This window comes from Erythrolamprus reginae, chromosome 2 (assembly GCF_031021105.1).
Source record: "Erythrolamprus reginae isolate rEryReg1 chromosome 2, rEryReg1.hap1, whole genome shotgun sequence".
Taxonomy (NCBI): Eukaryota; Metazoa; Chordata; class Lepidosauria; order Squamata; family Dipsadidae; genus Erythrolamprus; species Erythrolamprus reginae.
Window position 1 is genome coordinate 272,950,616 of NC_091951.1, and position 13,420 is coordinate 272,964,035.

General features: G+C 40.4%; 1 protein-coding gene across 2 annotated transcripts in view; it reads left to right on the forward strand.

Moving 5' to 3' along the window:
* The window catches only part of SMC5 (structural maintenance of chromosomes 5), a 64,613-nt gene that overhangs the window by 29,423 nt on the left and 21,770 nt on the right, over nucleotides 1-13,420 (forward strand). For both annotated transcript variants that reach the window (XM_070742651.1, XM_070742653.1), the window contains 3 exons: nucleotides 7,331-7,500; nucleotides 8,604-8,727; nucleotides 12,238-12,360. In XM_070742651.1, coding sequence (XP_070598752.1) covers nucleotides 7,331-7,500; nucleotides 8,604-8,727; nucleotides 12,238-12,360 — 417 coding nt within the window. The remainder of the gene's footprint in view (nucleotides 1-7,330; nucleotides 7,501-8,603; nucleotides 8,728-12,237; nucleotides 12,361-13,420) is intronic.

Below are 13,420 nucleotides of genomic sequence, written 5' to 3' on the forward strand. Positions count from 1 at the left end.
CACTTATCAATCTAAAGAAAAACCAGGATATAATAATCCTTCCAGCTGATAAAGGAAACTCCACTATAGTAATGAACACAGCAGAATACAAAGAAAAAATGACAAATCTTCTAAAAAATCCGGCCTACAAACTCCTAAGCACAGATCCTACCACCTACCTAGAAAAAACCACCAAATCTAAAATCAAGGCCTCTCCCATCAGCGAAGAAATCCAGCAAAAAATCATCCCCAGAGAAAAATCTTCCATATGTCCAAAACTCTATGGCCTTCCAAAAATACACAAAGAAGGAATACCTCTCAGGCCAATAGTCAGTTCTATAGGCTCCCCTCTACAAAACCTTGCCAAATTTTTAGCCAAATACCTTCAACCATATACAGAAACTATTACCTCATATGTTCAAAATTCATCCCACTTTATACAAATAATTAAAAAACAAAACCTACAACCCGATGACCTACTTGTAAGTTTCGATGTCGTGTCCCTGTTCACACAAATACCTATTACAGAAGCCTTGACAGCTATCCAAGACAAACACAAACCCCCCAAATATATCCTAGACCTTACCAACCACTGCCTGACCAATACATACTTCATCTATAATGAACAAAGATATAAACAAATAGAGGGAGCCCCCATGGGATCACCTCTATCACCTGTCATAGCCAACCTCTATATGGAATATTTCGAAAATAATGCTTTAGAGCAAGCCAAATACAAACCCAAACTTTGGCTGAGATATGTTGATGATACCTTTGTAATTTGGCCACATGGTAAAGAAAAACTAGACAATTTCCTCACTCATCTCAACAGCCTACACCCCAAAATACAGTTTACTATGGAAACAGAAATCAATGATCAACTTCCCTTTCTAGATGTACTGGTCTATAAAAAACCCAATGGCAGCCTAGGACATACTATCTACCAAAAGAAAACCCATACCAACCGTTATCTAAATGCACACTCACACCACCACCCCGCACAAATCACCTCAGTGGCCAAAACTCTCATCACCAGAACCAAACGCTTAGCTGACCATGAGCACTTAAAAACTGAATTGAACAAACTCAAAGATGTACTAATTTCTAATGGATTCAAAGAGAAAACAATAACAAACCTAATCAATAAAGAGACACCCCCCAAAAAACAAGATCAAGAACAGGACAATGGCACCACCATCCTTCCTTACATCAAAGGCACCACGGATAAAATTAGTAAAATTCTACAAAAACATAACATCAAAACCTCATTTTGCACTAACCAAAAAATATCTAATATCCTAAGGAGCCCCAAAGATAAAATCCAATTAGAATACCAAGGTATCTATGAAATCCCTTGCAAAACATGTGCAGCCACATACATTGGACAAACTAACCGAAGAGTGAGCCAGCGCATGGCAGAACATATGAATGCAGTCAAGAAACAGGAGAAGACCTCCTCCCTTGTCCAGCACATTAAAAGAACAGGGCACGAAATTGACTTTGAAAAAACTAAATTACTCCACAAAACAGAGAATTTATATAAAAGAATCTCTCTAGAAGCTATTGAAATTGAAAAAAGATCTTTTTGTTTAAATAAACGGGATGATACCTCACGTCTGCCAGAGATTTGGAAACCAGCCTTAAACAAAATAAAAACTTCATTATAATCAATATGTCAATCCTTTAATTATTATGATTTTAGAATTTTATATTTGGAAATCAGACTTAAACAAAACACTTCATAATCTTCATACCATTCCTTCTATAACCATGATTACACCAACCAATCAGATCACGGAAGCATAGTCACCCAATCTATTTGCTACATTCAAAGCAAATCTCCACCCCCACACTACATGCTAAGAAGGAATGTCAGTTGCTAATATTCATTTGCAAAAACACAGAGATTGGAACTCCAGCCTGATGATGGTAAATGTGATTTTACCGAAACGTCGCATAGACATGCAAAACATTACACAGGGCAAAACCCGAACTCAGAACAATCTACATACATATACCCGTGAAAATTTACGAAAACAAATATATATATATATATATATATATATATATATATATATATATATATATATATGTTTTTCTTATGTCGGATCACCCTGGTATATTTTTAAGGAACGTCACAGCTCCTTTTTTTGCCTCTAGGCCCAACCCAGGGCCACTGCAAGGCAGTAATATATTTATAGCCGACAAACTATATTTTGTATGTGATAAATGTTTTTAGCTGGAATTTTAAAATTAAGGGAGACTAGGATAGATCCATTTCGGCCTATATATATTTTATATATATATAAATAAAATCATGATGGAGCATTTATTTTAAAAAATATTTAATATTAGCATTATTAGTTAATTCTTTCTAATGGCAAATGTTTAATTTTTTTCATATTGGACTGAGTCTATATTTTTTCTGAGCAGTTTCACAAAATACGCCATTATAAAAAAAGCCAGGTATATCTTGCTTCAAAAAAGGGTGGCATATCCAGAATAGACATAATAGAAAAAGATAAATATTCGGTATATAATAATATAGAATGAGAAACCATAGGAAAGTTGCATACAATTTAAAATAGTACTAATGATGATAAAATCATGTGCTACAGTGATGAACAATAAAACAAATGCAACATACAAATTCTATCAGGATATGAAAAAATATTTTCAGGAACTGGATAACTAAGCTATGGTAGCTTATTTTTTAATGTTCACTCATGCTTTTGCCTTAAAAATAGCAGAGAGACATAACTACTGTCCAGGTTTAAATATCACTCCTTCATAAATTAATAAATGTGTTTATTTATTTATTTATTTATTTATTTTCCCTCTGTTTTCACACTTACACTTGGAAAAGTGCTGCTACACTTGATCTTTCTTTTATTCAGTTACTAACATTTCTTTCATGTTACTATGAATCAAATCATTACAATTTATGACTTCTAATAGTCATTATTATTTTGAAAATATACTATTCAAAAAAATAAAGGGAACACTTAAACAGCACAATAAAACTCCAAGTAAATCAAACTTCTGTGAGGTCAAAATGTCCACTTAGGCAGCAACACTGATTGACAATCAATTTCACATGCTGTTATGGACATTCAACTTTGTACAGAACAAAATATTCATTGAGAATATTTCATTCATTCAGATCTAGGATGTGTTCTTTGAATGTTCCCTTTATTTTTTTGAGCAGTGTATATTAGCAATCTGGGTTACAAATTTTTCTCACTTTAACTTATTTGCCAATTCGTACTTCTTAAAAAGCTTATTTATAGTAGTCAGGATAGAATTTCATTTGAGAATCTTGGAGAGCCTAGAGCTGTGATAGCAAACCTATGGGCATGCATGCCGTAGCTGGCACATAGAGCCCTCTCAGCAAGCATGTGAGCCGTCGCCCAACTCAGCTCCGCCATGCATGCGAGCACCTCCCATGGCCATATGAACTTTAGGACACATGGGCACATGCGGGAGATGCGTGCACGCATGGGGGGGTTGTGTGTGCATGTGTGGGGTTGTGTACGCATTCATGGGGCAGTGGGAGTACTGGTGGGGTGCCCCCATTTTTGGTCCCAGGTGTTTGCAGAGAGGCCTGCTAGGCCCAGAATGAGGTGTGGGGTATGTGGCATGCCACCTTGGCCCAATTTTGAATCCAGGGGGCCTATTAGACCCAAAAGAGGGGGCAGGGTCATATGCATGAGGGAGCAGGGGGGGTCATGTGCATATGCATGGGGCCCAGGGAGTAGTGCGTGCATGCGTGGGAGGCATATTGCATTATGGGTGCCTGCACATGCACTATTGCATGCATGCACATTTTCGGCACACAACAAGAAAAGGTTAGCCATCACTGGTCTAGAAATACAGTAGCGGAGATATTGAGCTTATATCCATTTTAAAGCTAGTGCAAGTTTTTAAAAACAAGGAATATTGAAAATGGAGTAAAAGAATTGCTGTATTTTTCGTAATATAAGATACTCTGGACTATAAGACGCATCTAGCTTTTGAGAAGGAGAACACGAAAAAAAAAATCTGCCTCAGCAATTTGCCTCCTTAAAGCAAACAACCTGATCAGCTTCAGCACAGCTTGGTTTAGCACGAGCAGCTGATTGAAGGTTGGATCTGCCTCGGGAATGCCACCTATCAGCTGTTTCAGGCTGTAGGGATTGCTGCTGCCGCTTACTGTCTTCCTGCACCCCATTTTTGGTCTCCCCGTGCCCCATTTTCAGCCTCCACACATTTTTTTTTGTCCAGGGGCACAGCTGATAGGTTGTATTCTGGGAGGCAGATCCAACCACCAATCAGCTGCTCATGATTGAGCTAAAACTGACCAGGCTGTTTGGTGCTTGCTGCATGGAGACAAATTGTTGAGAAGTAGAGTCTGAAGAGTGGGGTCCAGTGGGTGGGTGGGTGGGTGGATTTGGTAACCTTCGTTTTATAAGACGCACAGGCATTTCCACCCACTTTTATGGGGAGAGAAATGCATCTTATACACTGAAAAATATGGTAAATTGATTCTACTAGAATGTAAGTCAATCAAGATTGATGATGTTATCTAGTTAGGTTATGAAACATCCTCATGCCTGTTCAGCCGGGCTCTATGATATGAACTTCCCGAAAATTCAAGGATAAAAAAATTCATACACGCACACACTTGAAAATTCAAAAACAATGTTTTTTATCATAAAATTCAAAATAAACAAAGCACCCTTTTTGTATTGCAAAAATTCATACACGCACACACTTGAAAATTCAAAAACAATGTTTTTTATCATAAAATTCAAAAGAAACAAAGCACCCTTTTTGTATTGCAAAGAGCACTCTTCCCAAAACAACTTTGTAGGTTGTAAAAACCCCTTAAACAGTCCTTAAGTACTTAGCTAGCAGCTGTGAAGAAACGTCACAGCCCTCCTTCCACGAGTTGAAACACACACGCTTTGCTCTGCCTTGGTTTCAAAGTTTTGAAAAATAACAGAGTCCTGAAACAGCAAGTCACGTCCCAAATCAGTACGATCAGATAATCTCCCAACTGCAAGGCAAGGCCAGTACGCTGCCAATTTAACAGCAGCCCTAATTACTTGAACCCCACCTAACCACAGGTGGACTCAATTATCTCCTATAATACTTTTGAAGCTGTTCACTCCTATGCATAGCTCTATGCATGCGTGGGTCTATCATTATTTCCTCATCCGAATCTAAGGAAGATAAGAGTGATTGACTTCTTCCTGGGTTGTCTTCCAAGCCCCCCCCCCCATTCATCTCACCGTTACTTCCTTCTGCAGAGGACGATTCACCATCTGACTCTGTCGGCAGCAAAACAGACCTATGACGTGTTTATGTTTCCCCTGCATCCACCTCCTCAGTCCTTGGGGCAGGAGCTGGGCCAGAGCTAACCACAACAATGCCAACAACCAAGCTCAGATAGCACAAAATTATCAAATTAATAATTACTGAAATTCTTAAGATCACCAAGAATGTATAATAATTCAAGAATAATCTATTTTAATCCTTAGTAAGATAAGTCTACGGAGAGGGGCGGCATACAAATCTAATAAATAAACAAACAAACAAATAAATAAATACGAAAGAGAAGAAGTTTTTAATACATGGGTGGAATTTAAGTAACACCTATTCCAAAAGGTCATTAATATAAGAAGTTAATTCACTAGAATAGATCAACAAATTATTAGAATTAATTCCTAAAGCAGTGTTTCCCAACCTTTTTTGAGCCGCGGCACATTATTCATGTTTTTAAAATTCTGGGGAACACTGAAGGGGGGGGGCGGGGGGGCTAAAGAAAAGTTTGGACAAAAAAAATATCTCTTCCTCCATTTCACTCTATTTCTCCCTCCCTCTTTCTCTCTCTTCCTTCCTTCCCTTCTTTCTCTCCATCCCTCTTTCTTTCTTTCTTCCTCTCTTTTTTGCTCTCTTTCTCTCTCCCTCCTTCCCTCCCTCTATGTCTTTCCCTCTCCCTCCTTCCCCCCTTTCTCTCTCTCTCTTGCTTTCTTTCCCTCTCTTTCTCTTGCTTTCTTTCTCTCATTCTCTCTCCCCTCCTTTTTCTCTCTCTCTCTTTCTCTCTCGTTCACCACGCCAGCAACAGAGAGAAAAAGAAAGAGCGAGAGAGAGCCAGAGAGAGAGTGGAGTGCGCAGCAGCCATCAGCCTCCTCGCCCTCCCAGACGTCCCCAGCGCCCGGCCGAAAGCCACACAGTCCCGGACTCCCGGATTGCTCGCTTCTCCAGCCAGCGCGGCGCTTTCCTGGGCAGATGGCTTTGCTGACTGGAGAAACGAGCGATCCGGGAGTCCGGGACTGTGTGGCTTTGCGCCATGAAGAGAAAACGGCAGCAGGGAAAAGTCGGCCGTTTTCTCTTCATGGCGCAAAGCCACACAGTCCCGGACTCCCGGATTCCTCGCCCCAAGGCAGGAGGCGGTGGCGGAGAAGAGTGGGCGGATCGGGCGGGCAATGGGGCAGGACGGAGAAGCCAGGGGCGCGTTTGGCCAGAGGCACCGTGGGGAGGCAGGGGCAGGGAGGTGCGGCAGTAGGAGTAAAGGGAGCCGCGGCTGCCCCTGCCTCCCCACGGTGCCTCCGGCTAAACGCGCCCCTGGCTTCTCCGTCCTGCCCCATTGCCCGCCCGATCCGCCCACTCTTCTCTGCCACCGCCTCCTGCCTTGGGCCGAGGAATCCGGGAGTCCGGGACTGTGTGGCTTTGCGCCATGAAGAGAAAACGGCAGCAGGGAAAAGTCGGCCGTTTTCTCTTCATGGTGCAAAGCCACACAGTCCCGGACTCTCGGATTCCTCGCCCCAAGGCAGGAGGCGGTGGCGGAGAAGAGTGGGCGGATCGGGCGGGCAATGGGGCAGGACGGAGAAGCCAGGGGCGCGTTTGACCGGAGGCACCATGGGGAGCAGGGGCAGGGTGGTGCGGCAGTAGGAGTAAAGGGAGCCGCGGCTGCCCCTGCCTCCCCACGGTGCCTCCGGCCAAACGCGCCCCTGGCTTCTCCGCCCTGCCCCATTGCCCGCCCGATCCGCCCACTCTCCTCCGCCGCCTCTCGCCGCGGCACACCGGTTGGGAAACGCTGTCCTAAAGGACATAGAACTTGGGAGGACTTAATTTAGATTGCCTACACAATTGCATTGTTAATAGAACAGATTTGTTCAAAACACACACACTGTGTATGTGTGTGTGAGTGAGTGAGTGAGAGAGAAGAGATCTGTTTGCTTGAATCCAAAGAGTAGATTGTTACTTAATTGAACATGAGAGTAAAATAGAATTTAAAGCAGTCAGAGCAAACATCCTTAGTAAGTTTGCCCAGTAAAATGGTATTTTTCTTCCATGCTACTTATAGGAAATTAACAAGCAGTTGCAATCATTGGATTCTCAAATGGCATTACTCTCTGAGAAGCAGAAATTCCTGGAATGCAAAGACAACCAACTCCGTCAACAGAAAAAGGAACTCTTGGAACGAAAAAATAAAAGGAAGCAATTAGAATCAAAAATTAGTATGAAAGTTGATAGGTATGGAATTAATTATTATATAAAATTACTTAAAAATCTAGGTAGAAAAATAGAATTTAGAAAGCAATAACAAAACATCATCTAGTTCTTATGCTATGCAATATGCCTTTCAGGAAAAGAGGGAGACTGCCACAATTTTATGATAATGAATAGATAGTAATTCTGTTTTCTTTATTGGAAAACTAAACTTAAAAGAAGACTGTTAAAACTGAAATACAAATATTACTAACTTAGGTTATTGTTGTACAATGATTTTCCCTTCAGTTTTTAAAATTCTTTTCAGTTATTTCTCCATTACTGTTTTTTCTTTTCAGCAGCATTAACCTTGTGTATGTTATTTTTACTTAAATTCTTTCTTTCTTCACCCAACCTTTCCCATACAATACTTACAGATAGTCCTTGACTTCCAACCACAGTTGAGATTGAAAATGTTGGTTGTTGACTGAAATGGTTATTATATGTCGCATCATGCCTCAAAAAGTTGCGTGCCAAAGGAATTCTACCAGTCAAAATCCTAGTAGGCAGCCCTTTTGCTCTGAAAGGGGCTGGCTAAAAAAGCAGGATTTAGACATGGAGTATTTGCAACACAGGGCATTTGCAGCCAGCCCACAGCAATGAGAGGATTCCCTTTGGTTTTTGGGTACTGGCTACAAATGCCCTATCCTGCCGTTTGTAATTGGTTTGTTGTAAACCCAGGATCCATCTTAAGGAGCTGCTGTAATAATTATCCTGAGCCTAAACATTATGAATACATTCAACTAAATGCAGTTTGAGGAAATGGACAAGGATGTGTTATACTCTTGTGCTGTCTGAGTGGAGAAACCTGTGCTAGTCGGTGGAAAAGTGATAGGATAGATTTATTAAAGACATAATTGAAAATCAGTGTGATTAATGTATGTTAACAGATGGTGTTACACTAAACTTTGAGAGTTTAGGGACCCTTGCAAGCATATTCCAATGATGATAATGATGGTTTCCTACTTTCATAGTAGCAATCTTGTTTTCTAATTTTCCAAAATATTCCTGAAACATATTTTTGTAATGTTGAACTGAAAGCGTAATAAGTACTCTCAAAACATTGTTCACAAATCTTTTTTATATAGTTTAAGACAGATGGAACAAGATGGCATCAATCTGGAAGAAGAAACTGAGCAAGCAAATGCTAAAATTAAGAAACTTAACACTCAGAAAGTAAAACTAGTAATTGAGTTTATGGGATTAATAAAGGTAAATACAGTTTCTAAAAAAGAAGAGATATTTTTAATGCCATTGTGTATTATAAAAGCATTTAAATTATGAATTACTCCTTTTCATTCTTCTGTCACAAAATTGGCTATTTTATGTGATGATTTTGCACATGCATTGTATTTGGATAATATTTAACTGTTAATAGTGTTTCATATCTTAAATTCTTGTCACTGACTGCTTTACTCTTAGAAGTATTTACATTGAGTGGCATTCAATGATACAAATGCTTTTGATTAATGATGGGCATTCAGTGTGTGATTCGTCTTGTTAATTGCCATGTGATAAGTATTAAGTGACCTCAGTTCAAATTAATAAATCCTGCTGTTGATCTGAACTCCAGTATTTGTATTACAAGATGTTAGCACAGATGTTAAGTAATTTGCCCATTGAGACCTATGTTGCAAGATGATGTTTGAGTGGTTTTGCAAATTGGTAAGAGAAAATTACTTTGCCTGGCCAAAATCTAAGTAGCTATTAGACTAAATATTCTCAGGAAATAAAACTGTTCTGTTTTTGTCACTGATTTCAGCCTAGCAGAAGGCTAATAAAACTATAGGAAGCTGCCTTATAACGGCTTTCCTCTGGAAGTTCTGAGTGTTCCATCACTGGAAATTTTCAAGAAGAGACTGGACAGCCATTTGTCTGGAATGGTATAGGATCACCTGCCATGGACAGGATTGGACTAGAACATGGGTAGGCAAAGTTGGCTCTTCTATGACATGTGGACTTCAAGAATTCCTGAACTAGCATGAGTTGCTCAGGAATTCTGGGAGTTGAAGTCCACAAGTCATAGAAGAGCCAACTTTGTCTACCCCTGGACTAGAAGACCTGCAAGGTTCCTTCCAACCCTATTATTCTAGAACAGAAAATAACAGAATAACAGAGTTAGAAGAGCGCTTGAAGGTTTTCTAGTTGGGAGTCCCAACCTCCAGGCATACTACCGGGCCTTGAGCCTTTTGGGATAGGGCTGCAGAAATGGTGGGTGAGCCTGTGTTTGTGTTTGCTCCATTTGCATGAGTGGCTGGCATGCATGCCCACCACTCACACAAATGGAACTGCATGTACAGAACCTTCTTCTCCCACGCCACCCTGCTGGTCTGAAAAACTGAAAAGGTTGGGGAGATCTGTTCTACTCCAATTCCCTGCTCAGGCAAGAAACCCTATACCAGTGATGGCAAACCTTTTTTCCCTCGGTTGCTGAAAGCGTATACGTGTGCACTATTGCGCATGTGCAAGTGCCCACACCCATAATTCAATGCCTGGGGAGTGCAAAAACCGCTTTCCCCACTCCCCGGAGGCACTCTGGAAGCCAGAAACAGCCTGTTTCCCAACTTCTGGTGGGGGCCAGTAGGTTCGTGTTTCGCCCTCCCCAGGCTCCAAAGGCTTCCCTGGAGCCGGGGGAGGGTAAAAACACCTTCCTTCATTCCCCCAGAGGCTCTCCGGAAGCCAAAGACGCCCTCCCAGAGCTTCTGTGGAAGCCAAAAATCAGTTGGCCGGCACAGACATGCACATTGCAGCTAAGTTAGAGCAATGGCTCGCGTGCCAACAGATATGGCTCCGCGTGCCACTTGTGGCACCCATGTCATAGGTTCGCCATCACTGCCCTATACCATTGCAGACAAATGGTTGTCCAATATCTTCTTAAAAACTTGTAGTATTGTTGGAGCATTCACAACTTCTGGAGGCAATTATTCTATAATATTGGCACTGCTTTCTGTCAGGCATTCTCTGTGATTGCAGGTTATAATTTTTGCAGCTTTGCCTGGAAAAGCTGGAAATTTAGTGGTACCTCTACCTAAGAATGTCTCTACTTAAGAACTTTTCTAGATAAGAACTGTGTGTTCCAGATTTTTTTGCCTTTTCTTAAGAACCATTTTCTACTTAAAAACCCGAACCCAGAAAAATTTCCCAGGAAATTTGAGAGCGACATGAAGCCCCAGCCAGTTTCTTGGCATTCCCCCTTTAATCCAGGCCATCTCGGGCTTTTCTGGCGCTTAAGGAGGCTTTGGCAATCCAGAGCGAACGAAGCATTTTCCTTTGTTTGGGCGCTTGGGGAGGGAATAAACCACTTCTCTGTGGTGACTCCCTCGCTCTGCCTCCCATACATCTGGTGCGAGATTGCCTCAGAGCGTCTGGGCGCAGAAGGGCAAAAGTGGGGGCTTCGCCCTGGTCAGATCAATTTGTGATACTGCAATTTCGCTGAGGCTTCCCTCGCTGGGAAACCCCACCTCCGGACTTCCGTTGAAAGGTGAAGCGCCCGTTTTCACGCTGGTGGCATCGCAAAATCTGGAGATGGGGTTTCCCAGGGAGGGGAGCTTCGGGGGAATCCCAGCAGCGCAAAAACGGGCGCTTTGGCTGGCAGAAGGGGTGAAGTTTGGGCTTGCATGCATTAATCGCTTTTCCATTGATTCCTATGGGAAACATTGTTTCGTCTTACAAACTTTTCACCTTCCGAACCTCGTCCTGGAACCAATTAAGTTCGTTACACAAGGTATCACTGTACAACATGTTTCATTGGATGGATAGGGATAATCAGTTATTAATATTTAAAAATAGAATGATAAGAGGGGGGAAGGAAAATAAGATGGGTTCAGCTATGGCAGGTGAAGATCACATAAGAATGGTATACTATTAGCAAGGTAAATAAAAATGGTTTCTTTTTATGATTTATAAAGAAGAAGAAAGGATCCCTAAATTTGTAGGAAATTCTTATGTTCCTGTTTCTGGATAAATGTAATTCATTCTTTAGAAATGTGCCCAAAAGTTAACACAAGTCCAAATTCAGTAGAAAGTGGGGCCTTAGCTTTCCAGAATTGCCTGAGAATTATATAACATCTGCTGAAACTCAAAATATAAACCGAGAGCCAGTTTGGACATAAGGAACAAGGCTAGAAATTGGGAGATCACAAGTTTTAATCCCATTTTAGGCACAAGCCAGCTGGATGACCTTAGCCAGTTCCTCCCTCTCAGCTCTTTGAAGGAGGCAATGACAAACCACTTTCAAAAGATCTTGCAAAGAAACTGCAGGACTAGTTCAGGAAGTCGACAGGAGTTACTGACTCGAAAGACCCAAAAATGAACATCTCAAACTCCCTGAATATTCTTTCTGGAAATTTCCTTTCTGGAGCTCATTCTCCTTTTTCTGTTACTTGCATTCTTATCCTTAATAATTGTGGGCCGGGATCGTAAAATGAAAAACATTGATTTGTAGGTCAATGATTATGGAAGAAAATACAGTATTTTGCTTGATGAGTACTTCGATGTGTTCATGAGGGGGAGAAAGTTTTACTTTTAAAGAAGCATTAAGTGGTACAAACAATTTCAGTTAAGAAAAAGAGTAAGCTATGTTTGTTTCAGTGACGTGGTAGTTTCCAAACAATAGAGAATCATGAATATCTAATATAGATAATACTACATTGCATCAAATGTAATGCAATCGGAATATCTAAATTTTCTTTTCTAAACAACAATTACATTTATTTTCTGCAGAGTTGTATGGCCTTTAATGAAGACAAAACAAACTTTGTTCTAGAGAATACAATAGCGACTCTTCACAAGAAAAGACTTGAAGCTGAATTTAAAGCTGGAACTGTACAGCTACGAGCTATGGATGTAAGCCTTCCATTTTGCTATTTGACAAATGAACTTAAAAATATACATAATGTATGTGTAGTTATTTATAAGAGGGTTCCTGACATAGATTAGAATTCCTAGATAATACCAGGTTAGCCTTTGCTTTCCTTTTTATGGAGAAAATAATGAATATAAAAATAACTCCTACAATGGATTCCTTTGCTTCCTAAAAGAATTTCATCCTTCTACTCCCAGAATTGTGGGTAAGGTAAGCTGGATAGTAGCAGTTAAATGTAGGTGTGTCTGAAATTCCACACCTTTTAACATGACTTACATTATGATAGTGTTTTTAATCAATACTGTAGAGAAGAATATTTGTAGCTCAGGATTGAAATGAAAGGTCCTTTGTGCTCTCTGACATTTCATTACCCAAATTAGGTAACATAATCAGCACTGTTAGTATTTTTGTGGGAGTCAAATGCTGCATACATGCCTTTTGTATATTTATCAACTCAGACTTTTCCCCCCCAAAAGTACGTGCTATTATACACATGATGTAAAAGTATCACATGGGTATCAGCAGCCTTCCTACCTCTGGTTTTCAGTGTAGCACATAAATTCTCATTTATTCATTGCTTATTTTCTCAATCTGCAGCAAATGCATGCTTCTGCCTCATTCATGATGATAGGGATTGTTTTCCCATTTGATCATTAGAGAATGTAGCACTATTGCCTTTGGGATATGACAATGTGGGTTTTTTTACACTAACTTGTTAACTTTGTTTCCATCGATTACATTTTGCTAGTATCATTATTTCATGTTTTGGACAGAAATTCTACAGAATAGTATTAGGAATAGATACCACAGTTTTTATTTTAAGAACATATCAATACTATTTTTCTCTGTACATTGTTCATATCATTCTGATGGGGAATCATAGTTTTATTTTTCAGTACCCTATCCCAGGGTAGACAGCCCATGTTCTTGCTGTGGAAGAAAATGTCAGGATCATTATGCTTATGATCTGAGTAAAATAAATATGATTGGAAAGTGAAATGTGAGTTGAATAGCATTTCAATTATTTAGAATGGTTTGTTT